General features: G+C 32.7%; 1 protein-coding gene across 4 annotated transcripts in view; it reads right to left on the bottom strand.

Annotated features, from left to right (window-relative positions):
* Positions 1 to 22,235, bottom strand: part of LOC106059811 (protein MON2 homolog) — a 396,254-nt gene extending 374,019 nt beyond the window's left edge. For 2 of the 4 annotated variants that reach the window (XM_056026650.1, XM_056026651.1), the window contains exons 1-20: positions 22,078 to 22,235; positions 20,381 to 20,556; positions 19,971 to 20,034; positions 18,901 to 19,028; positions 18,654 to 18,785; positions 17,939 to 18,071; positions 17,723 to 17,823; positions 16,102 to 16,227; positions 15,543 to 15,737; positions 14,499 to 14,623; positions 13,553 to 13,680; positions 13,039 to 13,192; positions 12,498 to 12,667; positions 10,995 to 11,082; positions 9,952 to 9,969; positions 8,532 to 8,713; positions 7,127 to 7,257; positions 5,545 to 5,649; positions 4,456 to 4,613; positions 3,571 to 3,658 (exon numbers count right to left, since the gene is read on the bottom strand). In XM_056026650.1, the coding sequence (XP_055882625.1) occupies positions 3,571 to 3,658; positions 4,456 to 4,613; positions 5,545 to 5,649; positions 7,127 to 7,257; positions 8,532 to 8,713; positions 9,952 to 9,969; positions 10,995 to 11,082; positions 12,498 to 12,667; positions 13,039 to 13,192; positions 13,553 to 13,680; positions 14,499 to 14,623; positions 15,543 to 15,737; positions 16,102 to 16,227; positions 17,723 to 17,823; positions 17,939 to 18,071; positions 18,654 to 18,785; positions 18,901 to 19,028; positions 19,971 to 20,034; positions 20,381 to 20,497 (2,343 nt within the window). In that variant the 5' untranslated portion in view covers positions 20,498 to 20,556; positions 22,078 to 22,235. The remainder of the gene's footprint in view (positions 1 to 3,570; positions 3,659 to 4,455; positions 4,614 to 5,544; positions 5,650 to 7,126; positions 7,258 to 8,531; positions 8,714 to 9,951; positions 9,970 to 10,994; positions 11,083 to 12,497; positions 12,668 to 13,038; positions 13,193 to 13,552; positions 13,681 to 14,498; positions 14,624 to 15,542; positions 15,738 to 16,101; positions 16,228 to 17,722; positions 17,824 to 17,938; positions 18,072 to 18,653; positions 18,786 to 18,900; positions 19,029 to 19,970; positions 20,035 to 20,380; positions 20,557 to 22,077) is intronic. The other 2 variants (XM_056026652.1, XM_056026653.1) reach the window with 1 other exon arrangement.
* Between the last annotated feature and the right edge of the window lie 2,919 nt (positions 22,236 to 25,154).

The following is a 25,154-nucleotide window of genomic DNA, read 5'->3' as shown; positions in this document are numbered from 1 at the left end:
TTTTTTTTAACATCATACCTGGTTTTTTATTCTAACAAAAATTCTGACAAAAAGACCAAGTCGGACTCGAGTCTGAATGAGAAATTTTAAATTGATAGAAATATAACTTCACACATTCAAAGTATTTAGCGGAACACTTCCCTTATTTTTTAGAGAGATTAATTCACGTGGTGGCCTACTAGTTAATTATTCCAGTGGTTTGTGGAACACCTAGTCAGGCCTCGCGGAACACTAGGGTCCCGTGAAACACCTAGTCAGGCCTCGCGGAACACTAGGGTCCAGTGAAACACCTAGTCAGGCCTCGCGGAACACTAGGGTCCCGTGAAACACCTAGTCAGGCCTCGCGGAACACTAGGGTCCCGTGAAACACCTAGTCAGGCCTCGCGGAACACTAGGGTCCAGTGGAACACCTAGTCAGGCCTGGCGGAACACTAGGGTCCCGTGAAACACCTAGTCAGGCCTGGCGGAACACTAGGGTCCCGTGGAACACCTAGTCAGGCCTAACGGAACACTAGGGTCCCGTGAAACACCTAGTCAGGCCTGGCGGAACACTAGGGTCCCGTGGAACACCTAGTCAGGCCTAACGGAACACTAGGGTCCCGCGGAACACAGTTTGGGAAACACTGATCTAGACATACGCCCATGATGTGGGGGGGGGGGGCGCTAAGCTATCCCCCCCCCCTTACACACACACGGTGGCACAGACTAAATACAAGAAATCAAGGAATTAAATAAGCTGTTTAAACACACTTCAATGTAACAGATTTTATTTTTAAAACTTATAGAAGGTATACAATGTTGAAACAGGTGATCTTTACAAAAAAATCACACGCACATACGCATACACTCACACTCAAGAGATTTCAATTGAAAGGGTAAAGAAAAAAAAATACATGTATTTGATAGTTTATCTCAGATTACTTCTTGACAATGTTGAAGTGTGGTGTCACAAGTATTCTAGGGAACAGAATGTCACCGTCAGCTTACTATTCAAACTCAGATCTGACTTCCTTGTTCAAGTTCATTTTTTTTATTAGGATTCTATTTAAAAAATGACTGAGCTTGCATGAGTAGCTAGTAAGTATACATTGTCTTAGAAATGTATCAGTTTTGTTCTATAAACTTCATCGGCTTTATTTCTGTATCTGGAATACAAGCTCATGATATAGTGCCCACAATGTATACTATATAGTGCCCACAGTGTATACTATATAGTGCCCACAGTGTATACTATATAGTGCCCACAGTGTATACTATATAGTGCCCACAATGTATACTATATAGTGCCCACAGTGTATACTATATAGTGCCCATAGTGTATAGGCTACTATATAGTGCCCACAGTGTATACTATATAGTGCCCATAGTGTATAGGCTACTATATAGTGCCCACAGTGTATACTATATAGTGCCCACAGTGTATACTATATAGTGCCCACAATGTATACTATATAGTGCCCACAGTGTATACTATATAGTGCCCATAGTGTATAGGCTACTATATAGTGCCCACAATGTATACTATATAGTGCCCATAGTGTATAGGCTACTATATAGTGCCCACAGTGTATACTATATAGTGCCCACAGTGTATACTATATAGTGCCCACAGTGTATACTATATAGTGCCCACAGTGTATACTATATAGTACCCACAATGTATACTATATAGTGCCCACAATGTATACTATATAGTGCCCACAATGTATACTATATAGTGCCCACAATGTATACTATATAGTGCCCGCAATGTATACTATATAGTGCCCACAGTGTATACTATATAATGCCCACAATGTATACTATATAGTGCCCACAATGTATACTATATAGTGCCCACAATGTATACTATGTAGTGCCCACAATGTATACTATATAGTGCCCGCAATGTATACTATATAGTGCCCACAGTGTATACTATATAATGCCCACAATGTATACTATATAGTGCCCACAATGTATACTATATAGTGCCCACAATGTATACTATGTAGTGCCCACAATGTATACTATATAGTGCTCACAATTTGTGCCAATAACTTGTGCTAAATATTGCCCCCAATTTATGCTACATAATGCTTAGCAAAAGCATCATACAGATATTGTGATAATAAAGAAACACATTTTTGAGTCCTCTCTGAATAAACAAAAATTGAAATGAGTGATAAGTTTCTTTTATGTCTTCTGACATCTTGAAGTCCATAAAGAAATAATACATCAAAAAAAAAAAAAGTATTAGTCATTGATTGTATAGAACTACTCAATGGAACTAGATATTGATATTACAATGTTCCAAATGAACTCTTTTGTTCTCTCTATACAAACTGTGGGCTCAGAACCACTGAACAGAATGAAGCTAAGAATTATAAATAATTGGAAGTGCATTGTCCCTGAAAGAATTGTATTCAACTAAATTCCACATTTCATCAAGGTGTGAGATTTCATCAGTGAGGAATTAGCACATTGGTAGCAGGAACAGCCTCGGGTACAGCCTCAGGAACAGCCTCGGGTACTATTGGAGTTTGACGAGACATTTAGCCCTCTTTTAATAATTAGGTCATCTCTTGGTCTCTGCTGCCATATTGTTTTTCATCATTGCCAGAAGTAGGGAATTGATTTTATTCTGATCAAACTACAATAATGCTTCGAAATGCAGTGCAGTCACAGAGTTAAGAAAAAAAAAATAAGTTTTGAGAGGCCATTTTAATTTGCACAAACATGTGAGAGATGTTGTGTCTGTGAGTTGTTTTTTTTTTTTGGGGGGGGGGGGGGGGTTGTTGTTTTTTTTTGCTTTTTTTTTTTTGTGTGTATACAATAAGTGCTTTCAGTCTAGACACCAAGGTTAACATAGAGAGCCTAGAAGTATTCTAGTCTCATTCTATTTGTTTGAGGAAGTGAACTTGAAGATAGCATAGAGATGGCACTGGTCAAGCATTATTTATACATTGTCTACCTCAAATGGAGAGAGGGTGGGGGCAACAGTCATTATTTTAAGTCCATAGCCTGACCACTAAACAAAGTCCTCAGAAGCTTTGACCTCTTCTTCCTGTATGCTAAACCACTAGCTCAAGGACATTAAGCTGTTAAAGGTCAACTTTTATTTTTTTTTTACCATGAAGTGGTCTGGACATATTGAACTATGGGTTGGTCTGGGATTATTAATTACATTATGGGTTGGTATGGACATATTGCTATATGGATTAGTCAGGACATATTGTGCTGTGAAAAGGTCTGGACATATTGCTATATATGGATTGGTCAAGACATTGTGCTATGAGAAGTTCTGGGCATATTGCTATATTTGGATTGGTCAGGACATATGATGTTGATTTGAACACAAAGGGTTAGTCTGGATAAATTGTTTTATGGGTATGTCTGAATATATGTTCTAATGAATATTATTTTTAAGCATATGCTAGAAATTTTTGTTACAGAACTCTGACTGGAAAAAAATGAGAGTCAACTGATTTTCAGCTGCTCTGTCAAGTTTCTGATCATTTATATAAGAGTGCAAAAACAGCTATGTTATCAATAGTGGGATTCAACCTTGAGCAAAGATTTGAGACTCACCCGGTTGTTGTAGGCGACTTCCATAGACTCTGTGGACAACTTACATAGGGCATCTATCAAGTGGTGTAGGGCCACATCATCTAGGTATCTGGTAAAGGGAATAATAGTAACTGGTAAAGGGAAATATAGTTACATCTAGGTATCTGGTAAAGGGCAATATAGTTACATCTAGGTATCTGGTAAAGGGCAATATAGTTACATCTAGGTATCTGGTAAAGGGCAATATAGTTACATCTAGGTATCTGGTAAAGGGCAATATATTTACATCTAGGTATCTGGTAAAGGGAAATATAGTTACATCTTAGTATCTGGTAAAGTGAAATATAGTTACATCTTGGTATCTGGTAAAGGGAAATATAGTTACATCTTGGTATCTGGTAAAGTGAAATATAGTTACATCTTGGTATCTGGTAAAGGGAAATATAGTTACATCTTGGTATCTGGTAAAGGGAAATATAGTTACATCTAGGTAACTGGTAAAGGGAAATATAGTTACATCTAGGTAACTGGTAAAGGGAAATATAGTTACATCTAGGTAACTGGTAAAGGGAAATATATTTACATCTAGGTATCTGGTAAAGGGAAATATATTTACATCTAGGTATCTGGTAAAGGGAAATATATTTACATCTAGGTAACTGGTAAAGGGAAATATATTTACATCTAGGTATCTGGTAAAGGGAAATATATTTACATCTAGGTAACTGGTAAAGGGAAATATATTTACATCTAGGTAACTGGTAAAGGGAAATGTATTTACATCTAGGTATCTGGTAAAGGGAAATATATTTACATCTAGGTAACTGGTAAAGGGAAATGTAGTTATCAGAACTAGCAATGGAGTCTGAATTGAACAAATGTGAGCTGGCTTGGAATTGCACTTACTGTGAACTTTCAAAGAGTCGGGACAACATGCCAGAGAGGACAGGAAGGTCAGCCATCACAGCTGTAGTAATAACGGTGTTACTGGTGTCACTAATCTGTTGGCCAGCTTTTAAACTTCCTCCACTTGAAGGCTTGAGGCCCAGAATCCAAACAAGATGCTAGAGGGAAGAGAAGCAGACAAGGTTGACTTTTATGATTCAAACATAGCAACAAACTCAGTCCAAAGAAATAAATTTTAAAAACAGATTAAGATGACCAACAAAGGAAACTGACACAGAAATAGATTCATGTCAACATTAAATAGCAATGTCTGAAAGCTGCTTCTCAAGGAGAAGAGAATGGATAGAAAAAAATTTATTCTGAGAAAAAAAAAAGACGTTTACTACATTATCAAGGGATTACATTTTTAATATTGTTTATGGTACGCAGTTATCATGGCGCTTATAGGCCTTAGTTCAACTCGCTGGCTAATAGGTTTTAAGTTTAGCATTTCATTAAAACAAAAAAAATTTTTAAGTTCACCGTTTCATTATGTCTTATCTGCTGCATTTAGTTTCTTTCATTATAAATCATCTCATTCACTCCAGACTTGTTCATTAAACCATCAGAAGTACTTTGTTTTAATGAGTCTTTCAAAAGTAAAAGATTTAATAAGAGGGACAACACTGTAGGAACTAAACTGACAGAACAATGAGACAAATCACAAGAAAAGTCTGTAAACTGGACAAAACAAAGAGACAAATCACAAGAAAAGTCTATAAACTGGACAAAACAAAGAGACAAATCACAAGAAAAGTCTATAAACTGGACAGAATGAAGAGACAAATCACAGGAAAAGGCTATAAACTGGACAGAACAAAGAGACAAATCACAAGAAAAGTCTATAAACTGGACAGAACAAAGAGACAAATCAATAAACTGGACAGAACAAAGAGACAAATCACAAGAAAAGTCTATAAACTGGACAGAACAAAGAGACAAATCAAAAGAAAAGTCTATAAACTGGACAAAACAAAGAGACAAATCACAAGAAAAGTCTATAAACTAAAGAAAATGAAGGACAGGCTGTAACAACACAGGGGAGCTAACCTGCAGAGTGGTCAGCACCAGATGCCAGGCTGAGCCCAGTATGTCACCATGACAGTGTGCCAGGCTCAGCAGGGCTCTCATCACTTGAATGTTCTTGGCAGTCAACTGTGGAGCAGGAGGAGGAGATATAGAAACTAATGGGCAAGAGAGTTAAATAATTTAGGAGGAAAGGGGGGAAGTGGGTGTCTTGTCTCCCCTACACTGCACTTTTCAAATGTTTTGTGCAGACTAGATTCAATTATTTCCTACATTTTTTGTAACCTGTTGTTTTTAGCATAGAATTTCAAGACTTTTTTACAAAGCTTATATCAACTCACTCTGTCTGTTTGTCTGTCTGGTAAAAAGTTTGTACACATTATTACTCCCACACCAAATGTCGGATTAAGCTGAAATTTTTGCACACTTATTTCTTTTACCTGACAGCACAAGAATCAATTGAAAAAAAATTACCCAATTAGTTAATTAATAATTGGTAATTAATTATTTTGTTTAGTATCTTGAACAAAGGAAAGAAATCATACTTGACAGATATGGTGGTATAAGATGAATTAGTCCCCTTGAGGATTCAAGCCCTCAGTGAACTTCTTTTTTATGCATTTAAAAAACAATTATGTAAACATTCACCAAGATACCCCCTTCTTCCCTTCCCCTTTCACAACTGGTCCAGACAAGTGATAGGATCATAGCACATTGAGAAAGCTAAAAAAAAAACAATTGGTAAAAAAAATTTCTAATCGCATAGATTTATTATGTCATGGCAATCACGAATATGACTGATCTAAACTAACTTATACAATTACACTTAATATAAGCTTTGTTTTTTTTAAATATTTTTTATGTTTTTCTTGTTTAAAAATTCAGTTAACTAACAAGCATAAACTTAACTAACAAGCATAAACTTAACTAACAAGCATAAACTTAACTAACAAGCATAAACTTAACTAACAAGCATAAACTTAACTAACAAGCATAAACTTAACTAACAAGCATAAACTTAACTAACAAGCATAAACTTAAAAAGCACTAAGTTAATTTTCATGTATCAATCTAATATGTAGTTTTGGGTTATAATATTTCAAAATGGCTTTGCCCAATCAGTCTTTTATGATTGCTCCAAAAAGTCATTTATGTAAGTAGCACAAATAATTGCTATAAATTCTTTTGTATCTGAAGAGTGATGTATTAAAACTTTTGAGTATAGGCACATAGCTAATAACAATGAGAATTTATTGGAGGATAAGAATAATGATATTGCTGCTAGCATATCCAGATTTGCTTATGAGGATAGATATTTATTGAAGGATAAAGATAACAATATTGCTGCTAGCATATCCAGATTTGCTAATGAGGATAGATATTTATTGAATCATAAAGATAACGATATTGCTGCTAGCATATCCAGATTTGCTAATGAGGATAGATATTAGTTAACTTCATGTTTGCTGCGCTATGAGCAATTATGTCTTTAAAGAAAGATTTAACTTGCATGTTATGTCACACTGAAAGAATGGATTTAGATTCGCTCATTTGTGTATGTCAACCAAAGTTTCTAGTGACTTAATGACATGGACAGATAACCTACCATGACCTGACTCTGGTGTGACCCAGCTGGCAAGTTAGCTGTTGGAAGTGCTGTACCAACAGCAACCACCTGGCTCCTCTCAACACTGTCTCCTGCTGATTGAGATTCCATGCTGGCGGTTCTGTTTAATACTGGAAACACAACAGGCATAGGTTACACAAGAAAAAAGCAAGTGGGAGTAATAGCTGGTCGAAGCGGGTATGAAACAGAGCATGTGTGAAACATGTCATTGAAGTGTGTGTGGAGCATGTGATTAAGTGTGTGTGGAGCATGTGATTGAAGTGTGTATGGAGCATGTGATTGAAGTGTGTGTGGATCATGTGATTAAGTGTTGTGGAGCTTGTGATTGAAGTGTGTGTGGAGCTTGTGGCAAAAGTGTGTGAGGAACAGAAGAAGTTATACAGTCAAAGTAAAAGGTCCAATCAGTCTGACCAAGACTGAAAACTAGGTGACTATATATTGCAATTATGCTCAAATAATAAATAAAATAAAAATAATTTAATAATAATTTAATTTATAGAGCTCTGTTAACAAGCATGATGTAGGCTCAGGGCGCTGTGATAATATTTCAAACATAAAGACGAGAGATAAATATAAAGTGACAAACTAATCTAAAAAACTTTTTGAACAGATAGGTCTTAATGTTCTTTCAATTCACTAAGGTACAAGGGTATTTATTTATTATGACAAAGTGTGGCCATCTTGTAGTCGATTCTTGCTTTCACAGGAAGCCAATGGAGTGTGCCCAAGAGAGAAGTAGCAGAATCTTGTCTTTTTCTCCATAGGACTATTTGTGCAGCGTTTTTCTGAATTGGCTGCAGTTTGGCGATTTTGTCATCGGGTATACCTGCTAGCCTGGCATTGAAGTAGTCAAGGCGGAAGAGTATGATTGCTACAGCTAGCTTTTTTGTTGAAATACTCAGCCAACACATTACCACATTGTGCAACCCCAACGGCCATTATACCAGGTTCAAAGCTTGTTCAATAGTTGAATCCTATACTTTTAAGTGAGCAATTCTTGTATGCTTATATATTTATATACATATATAAATTTTATTTGGGAAACTAATGATTTTCTTTAAAACTTTAAAATATGTGTACATTAATGAGAAATACATTCTCAACTTATTGGCCACATTGTGAAAACTCTAGGTCAACCATTATATTGGTTTGAAAATGTTTCATTACCGAAAAATTAATTTTGGCTGTAATGTTTTATGAATGAAAAATTTCCAGATGTCATAGGAAAATAATTGATACTGTTTACATCACTATGATTACAGCAAGAAAGGGAAAAAAATTGGACACCACTTATGTATTGAAAATAGAATAAATCTAAGCAAAGAGCTAGTGGTAATGCTACCTATGTTTTTAAAATGAAGACCCTGAACATGCATTTACAAACCTTTCAGCTGTCCACTGTTGGCGTGTGAGTTAAGAATGGTGAGTGTGTAGTGAGGAGGTAAGGAGGCTTTACATAACGCAGTGATGAAAGCATCTCTGGGCATGCTCATGGCCAGGTGCCCACACATGTTTGCGTAGGACTCCTGAGCCTTCAGTATCATTTCAGTAGCTGTCTCATCAGTGCTACAGAAGACACAAGATCAAAGATTCACATTGAGACAGTCAATAACACCAAAATAAAAACTAGAGAAATAAAAGAGAAAAGAAAAATCACTTTTAAAACAGAATCAATAATTTAGAATATAGCTTAGAATATAGCTTAGAATATAGCTTCTATTTCATCTTGCACAGAAAATAAAACTTTTTAGAAATTAATTTTGAAGATTGTCATCCCTTAAAGATGTTTACAATTGTGTTCATTGCTATTTAGATTACAAAAGCCATGTAAGAATGAATCTTACACTTTGAAGACATAATCTTGTTTTTTGTAAATTACTTTCTGGCAATACAAACAAAATATTTAAAGGTAAATTGTATTATTTTATTAAATCATCACAAGATAAATTCTGGCATAAAGATTGACAGCTTTAAATAACTGATAAACTCTGGCATAAAAATTGACAAATTAAACTAACTGATGTGTGTTAATAAAAAATATCAGTAAGCTTAAAAAATATGCTCCAAGCAATAAACAGTATCAGCAATCTCCAGGATCAGTTTATTTATTTAGTTTTTAAGTTTATACTCGCAGCTTTGTTAGTTTATGTTTTGCTAAATTGTAAAGAAATATATTATGCTTTTTAGTACTACTAGCATTTAGAAGGAAGTAAGAGTTTATACTAATGTATAACAAAACATTAAACACCAATACAATGAAATACCATTTAAAGGCTGTTTACCCATAAAAAGCAGATTAAGAAAATTTCATGAAATTTAATAGCACCATGTTGTAGCATTGACGTAACTATTGGAAAGGGGCATTGAAGAAATTAATAATGGAATTCTCAGTATTAGTAGAACTTAATAAACCGATCTTTTTGTTCAAATTCATTAATTCTTTTCATTTCTGAGGGATTTTATAAACTGCAGAGTCAAAGTGAAGAACCACTTCTGTTTTGTAATGCTTTTAACTTTTCTCTAAGCTAGAGTTTCCTAAATCTTTATAGATTGATAAAAGTTGTCTCATTTTAAATTTAATAATACAAATCATAAGAATTCTCTATTGATTGACTACAATAGGAGGGAAATACTGTACAGTCTTTGATTAAAAATGTCACCCAGAAAGCTTAGTAATAAGATTTTAAAATTCTGATTATTAATGTGAGTGGATTAGATTTAGAAAATATTTGCAAATCAAAGAGTAAAAAAAACAACGTATAGAAAGCATCAAGTTCTAGAGAACAAAAGCCTGACAGACATACCGAAAAAAGTCTTCATGACTACAAAATAAAAAATAAAATAAAGATTATTCTACTTTAAGATCTGACATTTCAAAAATGTTTATATAATTTTCTAAAAGAATGTATCATCATTACTAAAAGTTAAATACAAATTTATATAGTAAAAAATTGTTATGACCAAAACAACCAAAAATAGGAGTAATTTTTTAATTATTTATATTTTGAACTTTACAAAACAAAATTACTTTTCTGGCATACATAAACACTAAAAGGGTCAATTTATATACTTTAGACTGAGCTTAGATAGAGACAGTGACCTATATCCTAATAATTACAGTTGACATTGTGATTATGTGTGTTTCTAATCTGAACATATGAGTTATTCCCCTTGGTAAGAGAGTTTATAATGTTGTTGTGTGTAACCTGTGGACAGTCAGAGTGTGTTAATGAAGAGTCTAATGTACCCAGCATCTAGTTGCTCATTGAGTTCAGTGTTGTTTAGTGAAATGTTAAGCTTATAAGTGTATCATTATTTTAAGCTAACAATTACTTCAATACTTTAATGTACAGTACAGACTAACTGAATAAAATATAATAGGGCCTCCTTTGCTACTTTCTAAGTTCACTTTATCATGGTTTAAAAAAAAAAAAAGAGATTTTGAATGTTGAAATGTTTTTAAGGCAACTATTTAAACAATGAACTTTGATTTCCAAAAAAAAAAAAAAAAAAAAGTACCAGAATGACGTGAGGTGTGGAATTTGGACTTCTTTTTCTCCTTTATACAAAAACAGTTTGGTTGTTACTTCCATCACAACCACTGAAAGCTACAAACTAACATGTTAGACATTTGTGCTCAAACTATTTTTGTTCCAGGCAGCAGGGGAGAAGGTATAGTGTGGTAATAAAAGTGATTTTGTTGAAGTACAGAATATTCACCTGTGAACCAGCCTCCCCATAGTATCAGAAATGAACAATTTTACAAACATTAGATTCAACTAAAACCAGCTTCAAATTGGGTCAATGAATCGTAAACAGCTCGTCCATAAAAATACTGAACTATTACCTGGCATCCAAGAGAAGTGACAGTGCAGCTAACATTCCACACCATGAGGAATTGATCAGCTCCATCTTCAGAAGTTTATCCTCCTCCGCTGGACAGACATCATCAAACAATAGAAGATTTAGTTAGATGTTTCATGTTGTTAGAACAACTATGGTCAATTAATACTTATGCATTTAATTGTATGCGAGGTACAAAAAACAGTTATGTATATTTCCAGATTGAACAAAAGGTTTTCCAATTTTTAATGCATTGTTGCAAATCAGTTTTAAAAAATATATCACAATCATTTTTATACTCAAAATGTTAGAATTATTTGAAATGAAACACTTTGAATCAAATAATTTGTTTAAACCCAATACCATAAACTGAAGATTGAAAGTGAAATATTTGTAAACATTGTATAACTAGCTGAATGGAATATGTGAGTGAAATAGCATTTTAATGAAATTTTATGCTAAGTTATTCTCTCAAAATGGCCTCAAAATACAGAATACCGTATGTTTTTACTTTAATAATAAAATACAGAACTGAAGTCCTCTCTCAAAATATGAAATTTGATTCCAGTCCAAACTTAAATCAGACAATAAATTGCAAAGATCCAGAAAAAATAATGATATTTTAGATCATTCAAAGTTCTGATGCAACGGCTACTTTTTTCTTTTCCAAAAGTGAACCATCTAATTTTGTAAATTACATATGAAAGCAGATTTTACACAAAAATAAACCACTTTTAAATTAAAAACTTCAGGGGTGGTAAGTCTTTGAAAAAGCTCACAGACTTTTTCATTAATAAATCAAGCTTCATTCATAGATTTGTGCATTGGTACAAAAAATTTGCATCTAAGGTCACAATGGAAAAAGTATCAATGGATCATCATAAAATAGATTTTCCATTTATTAACCTACTCATGGAATAGAATACTGATTCAAATGTTGTTTTTAAAAATAATTTTAATACAAACTTCTTTTTAGTTGAAAGTTAAAAAATAAACGAACTACTTCGAACTGCATAGTTTTGACATATCTTCATGATACTGATACACTTGACAACAATCTAAATTAAACTCAATAAAGGCCATATGTAGATCTAGATTTAGATTTAAACATATTTAACAATTTGCAAAATATACATCTATAAATTATTAAGGAAATAGTTTATCTTCTTACAGTTTAGAGGTGCAAATTTATTTATTATGTAAACAGTAGTATCACATTAAGAAGTGAATGTGATGCGAACAGCATAGCCATAGTGCAGCATTATATTATTATCCAGTAGTAGGCCTACTAGATCTAATCCTGATCAAAATATTGGCCTTACTATAGGCCTAGTAATATTAAGATTAAACGTGTAAAGTCAAGCGAATTCTATTTGAGATCTAGATTATATATCTAGATTCTAGGTCGTCTAGATTCTAGATATAGCCTCGATTTAGATTTAATACTAGATCTTGATCTCGACCTAGTGTTTGACATGTCTGACTGAGTGTCTGCCTAAAGACTCACATGTTTCAGTGACATCAATTTCCTTCTTGGCTTTGGGCTCACCTTCCTCCCCCTCCCCCATAACCAGAGTCTGAACAGACTTTGTCATGTCCATCAGACATCTGAAAGCCAATGAGACACCATAGCCATCTGGAACTGGAGGAGGGTCAGTTTTGTCCAAAAGTTCAAGACTAGATAAAGAAAATACAATGTATTAGGCACAAGTCAATACAGTAACTTGAGAGTTTAAAAAATATAGTTAATATTTTAGAATTGGCAAATAGAACTTAGAAATAAAAAAAATAATAAAACGTCATAATTCTCTTTTTCTCAAGGGACTTGACTGCAACAATTTTAAAAAATATTAGTATGTCATGAAAGTCACCATAGAACACCATAAAATAAATAATAACATGATACATATAAAACATAAAAATTTTATGTCATGAAAGTCACCATAGAACATGATCCAATACAATAAATAATAGCATGATACATATAAAACCTAAAAATTATACGTCATGAAACATTTAAGATAAAAACTTGTGTTGATGTGACTTACAAACATGGCTTCACTTGACCATGAGGGATACTGCTGATGAGTGGGATCCAAACTCCTCTGTATATGAATGCTGGCTGAGGACTAACACCTCCACCAACTGGCATACCACCTACAAGTGCTGGGGGTGTTCCTTGGGTGTCTGGGACTTTAGCAACTGAAAAATGTTATCAGTCTTCTTATTTTCTTTCCTATGTAGCACATTAAATACATTTTTGACCTAAACATCTAGAGTCTCTAGCAAGGAGTTACAGATTAATATAAAACCATATGATCTATAAAAAACACTCATAGAAACATTGAACCTGGTTTGTAGTCTAGTGGAATTAAGAAACTCAGAGATAAAAATAATGGACCACTGATTGTTCGTATATTATAGTTTTTATTGTTTAAGTAAAATAACTAAAATCTAAGAAATTATTTCTATGTTTTTCTAATGATATTCAATACAATGATAAACTGAACAAGTTGTTATCTAAACATGTATCTCTTGTAATGGTAAACACTGTTCCCTTACCTGTCTGTGAAACAGGTCCACCTTGAGGATTCATAAAGAGGGACTGAATGAAGGCACCTAGTGCATTAACAATGTCACGGAATATCTTAGTGGAGTGTGGCTTCATGTCATATGACTGACAGAAACATCTGGAACAAGATACACCCACACTTTGATTAGGAGTAAAATGAGCTTCATTTGCTTGTAATAGACTAATGTCACTAAGCAACTTGGTCTGTAGACTTCGTGCAACCTTTCCTATAAGAGGAAACTAACAGCATAATAAACTTTGAGCAATTAAGGTTTAAGGTGTCAGCAGACGTGGAAAGTGAAATAGAGTGGGACTCTTTGTGTTCTCCCTCCCCTAGAGATGTTAAACATATCTATTTTATAGGCAACTAGTGTTCAGTTCAGCAAATAAACTCAACAGACTTAAATCCATGGGAACAAAAATCCAGTTGTCTTAGAATTTCTGCAAGCCCATTGCTAGAAATATGTGGATAAGCCACTAAAGTGGAGAGAGTCTATGACATTTGATATAGGATAGGAAAATGACCTATATTTTATTAAGTTTACAGTCTATGGTCAGTAAGAGAAAAAAAAAGGGAACAAAATTAAGACAATGAATTAACCCTAGAGAAAACTGATAAAACAACCCAAAAAAAGATGTGGGAGTATGACTTTCTGATTATCAAGCAAAAGAAAGGTAACAAGATAATGTGGCACTAAAAATTAGTATTTTGAAACAAGATAGCTGTAAGATAGAAACATCTAATTCATTACAGAATATAAATGAAAGAAAGAAATGTGTCTACAATTACTTGAACTTCTCTTTTTTTTTTCAATTAATTTTTTTTGTATACTTTTTTGTTGACAGTACATTTATATAAATATATAAAATGAATCAAAATGCAAGGGTTAGCAAATAACAAGGTAAATTAAAAGCCTGTCCTAAAAACCAACTCACTTTATCAGCTCTGGCTGGACAGACAGCTTGTGTAGAACTTCTAATGACAAACAGCGTTGCCAAATTGGCTTTTCAGGGTCCAAAAATTTGACCAACAAAGACAGAAATATTTCACACTCTGTGACCTAAGGAAACCAAAAATCATTTTTTTTTACATTTACTTTAACTCCTTTTTGTCATTAAATGTGCACATCACACACATCTGACCACTTCAAAATTATCATAGCAGCTTTTTCTTCCTTTCTTTTACACATATATTTTTCCTATGTCAGTGATATGTGTTAAAGACATCGGGTTCACCATTGTATATGTTTTTTCTAGTCTATGTTATTATGTAAAGATGATGGTTATCAAGATAATACATAAATATCATTTTTAAAGAAAAATTTGTAACTTGGATAACAAATCCCTTAACATTTTTTGTATGTCATTTAGAATAAACATTCTGTGTGTGTCATTTAGAATAAACATTTTTTGTATGACATTAAGAATTAACTTTTTGTCCATGATTGGTGAGTTTTGATTTGTATGTTCCTAATCCAAAATTACTTTGAATTACTCATTTTCGGATAACAAAAAAAAATATTAAATCATAACATGGTAGTACACCATAAATATGCAAAGTGAATGATGGGAAATTTACTCAGTGAAAAAAATGTTCTAGTACAAGCACTTTATTTCGATATTATTAACTTTGTATGAAAATATTTGTAGCATTTTTTAAAGAAATAGAAAAAGGTTACAATATTAAAAACCTCTGAACAATTTGTCCAATAGAAAACCAAAAGGGAATTGTGAATTATAGTCAACTAAGAGTATCTCCAATTCCTTAATTAATAATGATTTTAAAGTACAATATTCATAAAGAGTGTACCACAAAAATAGTACATTGTCATTTACTCTTAATCTGAAATATAGTCAAACAATGAACGATATGAATTGCAGGGGATAAATTTATTTGTTTACTATATCCAGTTTAAAATGCTTTTTTGTTTGTTTGTTTGTTTTTGTGTTCTGAAAAAAGTTACAAAACATCAGACTCACAAGCTGTGGATAGTAACTCTTTATCAAGACAGATACTATCCTCAGAAGTCTCATGACAATCGGAAAAAAAGGTTTTTCCACTGGAGCAGGTGAAGGCACAGGAGGGAGGCCTTGGCGATACTTCAGACTGGGTGAGAACAGTTTGATGACTAGTGGGCAGACTCGCTCTTTCAGCATAAAAGTAAATTCTGGGTGCTGGACAAAGTCAATGATGTAGTACGTTAAATAGGTTTATAAATCAAAATGGGAAAAACAACTTTTAGGTTATAATACAGACATAATTACGAACAAATCCAAATTCTGTTACACTTTTTATTCTATTTTTTTTTTCAGGCCAACAATTTCTAGTTTCCTAGTTGTTGCCTTTTTTTTAATCAAGCAATTTCATTCTCTAGCCAAACAGTTAAAAGCTCTTTAATAATATTTGTATATTTCATGGGACAGCTATTGGGACTTTAAAGTATCACAATACTTGTAATACAGTTACCAAAAGAATTATGTGCTTATTAAAGTTATTAACTTTACTGATTTTTTCATGAAGATTTGAACTAATACCTACCAGAGAAAAAGTGCTTGGGTAGCTGGTTAACACAGACTCCAGTAGTTCAAGGCCAAAAGTCCTGGTCATCTCAGTCATCCCAGTCAACCAGAATGGCTGGTCAGCATTGACAAGTTGACATAGATCCTAAAGAGAAAAATACATTCTTTGTGAATATTCTTTCAGGAATGTTCAAATTCATGTGATCATCCTTTTGAGTATATGATTAGCACTTCAGGGTGGCATGCAGACAGGAACTGGAAAGAGTGACACCCCCTCTCAGACAAACATTTATTCTATGTTTGTGTTCTTGAGTTTTTCACTAAGTCTTAGTTTTTCAAATTCATCAAACATTAGGAAGTGCTCCATTTCTAGATTGAAGTGTAGTGGAAGCTAAGACATTAAATGATTTCTATCAATGTGATACAAAAAGAAACTTTTGAACACTGATAGAATAAATCAATGCAAGGATATGACTGGGATCAGCATTAGACCCTGAAGGCTGTCAATTTTACAGTTCTTCAAGAGGCTTAACAGGATACAAAAATTTGCTACCCAGAAGAATTCAGTGCAACATATAAGGCAACATTATAAATAGAACAAACTTGACCATTATTTTCCTTTTGATATATTTTGTTTTAAATACATTCTTATTTTTTTAGCGGACCCCAAAAGGGGAAAAGATGCTATTAGTTTGGACTGTCCGTCCCGTTTAGATCTCGTAAACTAGAAAATATTTTAGACCATTCAAAGTTCTGATGCAGCGGCTACTTTTTTCTTTTCTGAAAGCAAAAAATGTAATTTTTTAAATCACTTATGCAAGCATTTTTTTCATAAAAATACACCACTTTTACAAATATTCACTATTAATAGTAACAAACACTTTATTTCTTTATTAAGGGAGATTGCCATTTATCATATTTTTAACACATTTTTGCAAAGGGTTGTAGATTTTTTGTCAAAAATTATTTTTTTTTTGTATATTTGTATTCTTAAGTTATGAAGTTCTGTTATACTAAGTACTATATTTACACACAAAAAAATGTTTATTATTTTTTTAAAGAAAAAAAATCTATGCAGAAAAAGACCCAACCAAAGAAAAAAAATATTTTTTTTTTTTGATTTTTTGTAAAAATGTTTTATTCTTGAGGAATAAGAGATTGGCCCTTTTCAAAACAATTAGATCAATTAGATATTCATTATAAGACATCAGTTAAGCCAGGTTCACATCTAACTTGACATTCACTTTCACCTATCCATTGGTCTGCTACACCGCTGAGGCACCACACGAGATCTGTTAACCTTTTTTTCTCCATTATTTTCTGTCATTTGTCTTTGATAGAATTTCATTCTGATAATATTGAAACCTGCCTTTTACTTGCCTGGGTGGACTACTTCGGGGGCTGATTTTCAGTTTGTAACCTTGTTTAAACATACTTTTGTGGACTGTTAGTTAAAGACAAATTTTTTAAATGCTTTGAAAATTATTTAATTGTAATTGATAATGAAATTTTCCATTATATGCTTTGAGTTGTAATGGCTGAAAGCTATAAAAAAAAAATAAAAAAAAACAGCACCACACAGAACAAGCAGAAGTGAACATATTTAAGTATTCAGGAAATAACAAATGTAATGTGTGTACCTGAAACAAAAGATAGGCGTCCCCAGCACATGGTCTTAGAGATTTTGGGGGTATCTTACTTCCTGCCTTGAGCTCCTCTAAATTGACCGCTTCAGTAGTATCTGTGAAATATGGTCATAGATAGTTTCATGCAGTCTTATGTATAGTTCATGATTTGCAAACTAATTTTATATTGTGATTTCACTTAAGAAATTAGATGAAAAATACAATGGTCACCTCTTATAAGAATTCTGTCCTCTATTACCACTCGATCAAATATTGCAGAGACAAGTTGCTTGATGGCTGCGGCAGCTGTATTAATAGTGGTACTGTCTTTAGTGAAGTGAAGACGAAAACACAACACAAGAGCCTGTAGCAAGACAACAATAAAACAAAACAATCATACTTTCTCACATAAATACAATCATTGCATACAGAAGTCAGATAACCTTAGAAGAAATCAAATATAACTTTACTATAAGCACATAAACTGTTACTTTGAAACGTTTAACTCTTTGGGGCACATAAAAAAAAAGTCCACATATTTCCTGAGACAAATTGTTTATAAAATGAACACTGGGTCATCTCAACCATCAAATAGGAGTATGTTTCCAAAACAATAGTCATATAGTCAGCAAAGCTGATGGATTCAAAAAATCCCATTTTAAAAATAGGAATGCAATTTTTAAAACCAAATAAATTTTTATCATTTAAAAAATCAATCAATATTTTACCGATTATTTAAGGCCCTTACTGCATTGCCTTAAATGAAAAATTTGGGTTAAATTTGTTAAATTAGAATCCCAGTTATAAAATGAGATTAATAGGGCCCCACAACAAGTTAACAAGCATATTAAAGTGTTGTTGTTTTTTTATGATATATTTCAATTCATTTCATTTAAGAATAAAACAATAACAATTTAGAAAAGCTTTCAAGCTGTGAGGTCCAAACCTTAGCCAGAGAGTCATGTTGCACAACTGAATTGATGGTCAGTAGCAAAATAGCAGTTTGTAACAGCTTCAGCTCTTCCAGTCCAGCCTCCATCAAGTGCCACAACATCCCAATGATTGCGTCTGCAGCAGCCTGTTGAAAAAAAAAAAAAAAGCAAAAGCTTGTCACAAGAACACAAAATAAATCAAACTAAAAGAAATATACTTAATGTTGAGTACTCAATAATTTAAGCAGGAAATAAATTTACAGTGGAGATAGCTTCGTGGGATATCATCCTCTGAACAGCCACCAGACAAAGTGGGAGGAGCTTAGGGTTCTTAGTCACGCAACCCATAACAAATGGCTGGACAACATCAGCGCTCACTGACAACAGACCTGAAATAATATTTTTTAAATTATTATTTTTAAATTCTAATGAACATCTTTTTGATTACATCAGTGATACCCAACGTAATTCAACATGCAGACCAATTTAATTTCCGACACTCCTGTCGTGCTCACAACTAATTTTTTTATTCATTTAACATATTACGATACAGATAAAGTCAGGGCAGAACAAATAAGAGATATGTATAATTAACAATAGATCAGTGTTAGAAAGTTCACTGAATCTAATAAAAACTTAAAACTTAAAGCATAGAAAAATTTGGCCAGTAAGATGTGAATATGAATACCATTAGGGATGGGAATTAAAATTCTACTAACAATTCTAATAATCAAATGTTATGTCATTCAATTTAAATAACAATAACTGAAAGCTTACAACTGAATAAATGTATGACATCTATTTTTCTTAATTTCTATACCATCTTAAAGTTTAATTAACTACGGTAATTAATTATTTTGTTTGATACAGACAAGTGAAATTTTGTCTTTCGGTATTCACATATATGGCTAAATATGTAGGGTTTGGTCCACTTATATCGATGTTCACATTATTTTTCCCACACCCATTCTCAGACCAAGTGGAAATTTTAAACAATTATTTATTGTACCTAACAAAACATGAATCAATAAAAAAATTAATCAATTAGTCAATTAATTATTGGTAATTAACTATTCTGTTTGATATCTAAGGGAGATAGCTTCTACATTATTGAGACATAATGTTGTAAGTGTGGAGTTTTTTCCTCTTGGATAAGCTTTGTATTTGTTTTTGTTTGGGTTTTTTTTTTAGTTTTTTTAGAATTTTTTATATTTTTTCTTGTTTTACTTTTGGGTTACAGTCTTGGCTGATACTTTTAGATCTGAACATTCTGAGTGATTGTGCCAATAATTGCAAGATCAGCAGTAACATAAAGTAGGATGTTTATTTACCTGCAATGATGTCATCATGCTGTGTTGATATGGTCCTTAGCTTCACCTGAACCATCTCAGCATACTGTGATCAAGAAACAAATTTGAATTGGTTAGTGTTTACAAATAATCACCTTTGTTTTGATTTAACATGGGCCTTAGGTGTGGCAAACATTTCAACAACATGTTAGTTGACTTAGTAAAATTGTATGTATTTTTTTATGTATTTGAATAATAAGCACAACTGTAAAACACATTTCTTATAATGATACCAAAGCTTATTATATATTATAATAATAACAAATGTAACAATGGCTTGATACCAATAATTTTTTTTTCATTTAAACTCTCTTTCTTGTTTAAGTCCCATAGAGCAAAAGCAAAAACTAATATTTTTAGTTTACATCACCACAAAGTAAACATCCAATTACCTCTTTAACTTCCGGATGTTTACGTTTACATTCAGCAGATAAGGTCCGCAGGTCATTCTGCATGCTATCTAACAGCTTCTTAGCCACTGCAGGATTGCTTTGTCCATGGCTTGCCATGGTGGACAACAGTTAATGTCTAATTTCTTTCAGAAATCAGGAAAACAGATTTCAGTAAACTGTAGGAGACAAAAATAAAATACAAGGTCAAAGATGTATTAGCCCAATAGTTTCTATTTCAGGTCTGAAAAAAATCCTTTTTTTAAACCTTAAGTTAAGAGAGGTACCTATAAATATAAAAGAAAATTTTAAAAATAAAAAAAATATGTATAAATTTAAGAACTTATTAAGTTATTTTAATAAACAAGTTTAAAAAATAGATTGTTAGGTCTAGTTTTTAAATATATATATATATATACTTTTAATACCTTTAGAATATAAAAAAGCTTTAAAACTATCCATTTTTCCAGGTGGGGGCATATACGTTGGGTCTATGGGCAAGTTTGTCATAAAAAACTTTTTTTTTTAATAATAAAAATGCACATTCGGTATTCACTAAAAAAAAGTCAACATGCTCTCATTCTCACTCTACCTGAGCCATGTGAGCTCTTCTTATAGTAAAGTTTAGAAAATAATAACTGTGTCACAATGTTCCATGTAATGTAAAAACATAGGAGCTAATAATAGGTTCATTGAAAATGTAATCCAAGATTTCCACTAACAATTTAAATCTCTTCTTCTACTTATCATAAATAGACAAATTTGATACGGTTTGAAATCCTTTTTATTTAAATTAATTTTTACAATATATATTTAATTAGTGGGATGTAATTTTCAAATCTGTATCATACTGCTTTTTTTGCTTTCGTATTGTAATAGCCTAAACATTAGTTCAATTCAAGACTCTAGATTAGACTATGACTAGGCTTAAATTACTTCCTAGAGTTGACTAAACTAGACACAGTATGCCACACTAGAATAAAAAAAAATGATCTACAGATTTAGATTTTAGTGATTAGAGAAGAATCTTAGCATTAGAGTTACTTATATTACTAGTAACTAGATCCAAATAGGCAAAGTCTAATATATATATATTATTGATATATAGATCTATTATATATAAATCAAGACTCTGACTCTAGACTATATACAGAATTTAAATATCTAGAACATAATAATATATATTATATAGACATAGATCTAGTAGTAGTAGATATATCAGATATATTATTATATAGTATGACTTTTACTTTTATACTAAGAGTAAATGAAAAAGGTCAATAAGTATACTAGATCTAGAATAATCTAGATGAATATCATTGAATATTGAATATGCATATGAATATGAGTCTAGTCACTCAAGACACTCTAGACTAGTCTAGTGTGACTGTGTCTTGAGTCTTGTGTGTCACACTCACAGATTGAAGTGAACTTGATGCAGTCCGTCAAGTGACAGTCACAGTGTAAGAGTCACACTCACAGTGAGTGTCATTATGATGATAATTATTAGTAAAAATTCAATTAAAATTGTCATATAAAAAAATAAGATAAATAGATCTCTAAATAAAAATAAAACAAATGTGTAATGATACAGTAATGTCAAATGAAAAATAAAATTATTAAAATATAAATTGGAATCTAGATTCTAGACTATATTATATTTAGATATAAATTTACGTTATCAACATAAGCTTCACTACCTTAGAAATAATTAGCTATGTAAATACTCAAGTTTATATTATCAGCAATACAAAATATTTTATTTGTAAATGTCGTTCGCACTAGTCACTAGTAATGTATTGTTTTCAAATAGGAGGCTGCCATTATAAAAGTAGTGACGATGCCAACAAAGAGAAGATTACTCTAGATTACTGATAGTTTCCAATAATACTTTCGCTTTATTATCTTTTGGTTGAAATCATAATTTCCTTGTTTATTTGTTTTGATAAAAGCAAGAAAATTCTTTATCAGCCCGGCCTTAAGCACAGGAAAACATTTTTCAAAAATAAAATGCGAAACTTGGATCAATTCTCAAATATAGATCTAGCAGAGATCTAGGCCTAAGTTTACTAGGCTAGCTCAAAGTCTTGACAATAATAAATGGTTATTCGTGAATGTTTAGATGTAATTTTTGTAATGTAATGGGACCTGATATTTTTGGGAGCCAAGGCCGGACAGATGTCGATTATAGGACGTAAAATGTGCAGGCTTAGATTTTATAAGTATTATTGCTTTTAACAATTTAGACTTAATTACAATAGGCCTACATCACAATAAGAGATGGGAAACGAACCGAACCCGAACCGAAGTAACCTAACTCGAACGAACCAAACCTGAACTTTAAAACTGATCGGTAAGAACCGAACCGAACGAACTGTCCTTACTTTGACCGAACTGAATCAAAGATTTTTTAATATTTTTAGAAAGAAATATAAAAACTTAGTCATATTTTCAGCGAGATAATTTGACGTCGGTTATTTTTAATTGTTTGAAAACTCAGCTGGATCATTTTGGGTCGTCTTCTTTTGATTCATCGCAAATGAAAATAAGCCAATTTTCTTTATTGGCATTGAGATGTTTGTGACTGTTTTTAAAGAACGTAACTTTAATCACCATTATGAAATCAAAAACATAAACAATTATTGCAGCTTTCTTAGTTTAAGCCACCAAGAAAAAAATTGCTAAGAAACGCCTTGAGATTAGCCATCATTAGAAGTTTGACAAGAATATTTACCAAGAAGGGACATGAAAATGAATCGGCGGTAAGTGGGTAGAAAAAGGGATGTAGAAGCGACAATCCTAAACTTTTACGAAAATTGTGCATAGTTCCCAGTATTTCAGAGAGAGACTAGCGGCCTATTCGACTGGTTAACGCTTTAAGATATTTAGATACAACACAAAAATGTTTTATATTGGAAAAACGTTTCAAAAAGTCTGCAATGATTTAAAATTATTTTGTGTGTAAGCCTACATTGTGTGTAAATGTGTGTGTGCAGAGGCGGACTGGGTCTGGGTGTTAAGACATTTCTATACAATCCGGCCATCAAAATTTATATAATTTCAGGAACATCCACTTCTACGTCTACCTGTCCTCAAAATCATTTTGTTAAGTTTGAAAATGTATCGATAACTAAGAGTACGCATACAATGAACTATGCCATGTATCTTTATAAGAAATATAAACCATATGTTGCTTTTTAATCGCTAAGTGTGTAGGCCCTGAAAGGATGAAGCCAATCAGTAGCACTGTCTACGAGTATGGGCTGTTACATTATTTTGGAAAATGTTTTAGATTAAATTAGTAGGCCTATTACATAGTAGAGTCTGTAAAAGACTTTTCTCAGAAGGCCCCTTTTACAAGAGAATATTATCAAAACCGTTAACAATGTAATACGTTCTATAGTGTCATTCATGAGGCTATTTGGGTGGCCCAACAGGCCCATTTGAGTACCGGCCCAAACGCCCATATAGCCAGTCCGCCCCTGTGTGTGTATGTATGTGTGTGTTTACACACACATTATGATGTATTGACAGTATTGTAGTAAAGTCTAAGTTTTTGAAAGCAATATTCCTCAAAAAAATCTAAGCCTGTTCTTTTTACATCACATGACCAACATTTGTCCCGCTTTGGTTCCTCGAGTATCTGTATGGTCACTTTAGTTTAGGTCTATTTGTTAGACTACCTATATACCTAGCTACCTATATACCTAACTACGTATATACCTATATACCTAACCAGGGCCGGTCCTACAGATTGCGGGGTCCTATGCGAAACGGATTGCGCAGGGCCTAGTCTGGGTAGGGGATAAGGATAATAAAATAAGTGAAAATTAAGACTTTTGTGTTAGAAAATAAATTCGTACTTGCATTTTATTCGTACTTTACCAAGTTCGAAATTACGATCAAATTAACTTTACAAGCCATCTACAATAGAAGGTAGATTTCTAACATAAAGTCGATAAACATTCAGATCTGCCTTTTAGATTTACTATTGACTAGCAAAATATCGCTTTATATTTTTTTTTAAGAGATCGAGATAGATTTAGATCCAAATTTAAATGCCATTGACTATTGCAGTAAACTAAGTATTGGGACTTACTGTTTTGGTTAAAAATCGCCCTATAATTTTTATTAAATGAAAGCTGACAATGCCGTTTTTTTTTTTATTGCGAGTAGGATTGGCGTTTTCCAAATTGAATGACACCCCAAAATTATAATCTTGTCTGTTTTTCACAGCATGTTTTGAGTTTTCAGGATATTTTAATAATTTCAGGAGATTTTCATGACTTTTTTCGTATACTTTGCTATTTCAGTAGATTTACAGGAGCTCTTGGAAAATCAGGAGACCACGAAAACGCTGTTATAAGTTAAAACTACCCAATGTAACTTAAGCGGTGAAAAAAAAAAAGGGGGGGGGGGAGAACAAGTAGTATTCACCCGTCACGAAATAACCGGAGTTAACCATTGTGGGGCCCTATGCAAAACAGATTTCGCGGGGCCCAGTTTGGGTAGGGATACGGATAAAAAGTGAAAATTAAGAGTTTGTATTACAAAATAAATTCGTCTTTGCAATTTATTCATTCTTTATTACGTATATAATTATTTTACGAGCTTTGGGTGTAGCGAAGTCAAACAGTATATAATAAAAATTATGTTTTTTACATAGATCACGCTCAATAACAACAATTACCAAATGTTATATATCTTCGAGACTTGTTGACCTCAACTAATTCTTTATTAGTTTAAGGCGCGAGAAGCTTATTTCACAAAATCTCAC

The sequence above is a fragment of the Biomphalaria glabrata genome, chromosome 4 (genome assembly GCF_947242115.1).
Source record: "Biomphalaria glabrata chromosome 4, xgBioGlab47.1, whole genome shotgun sequence".
In the NCBI taxonomy this organism is placed as follows: Eukaryota; Metazoa; Mollusca; class Gastropoda; family Planorbidae; genus Biomphalaria; species Biomphalaria glabrata.
Note: the sequence above shows the minus strand (reverse complement) of the source record. Positions and strands in the feature narration are given on the sequence as shown.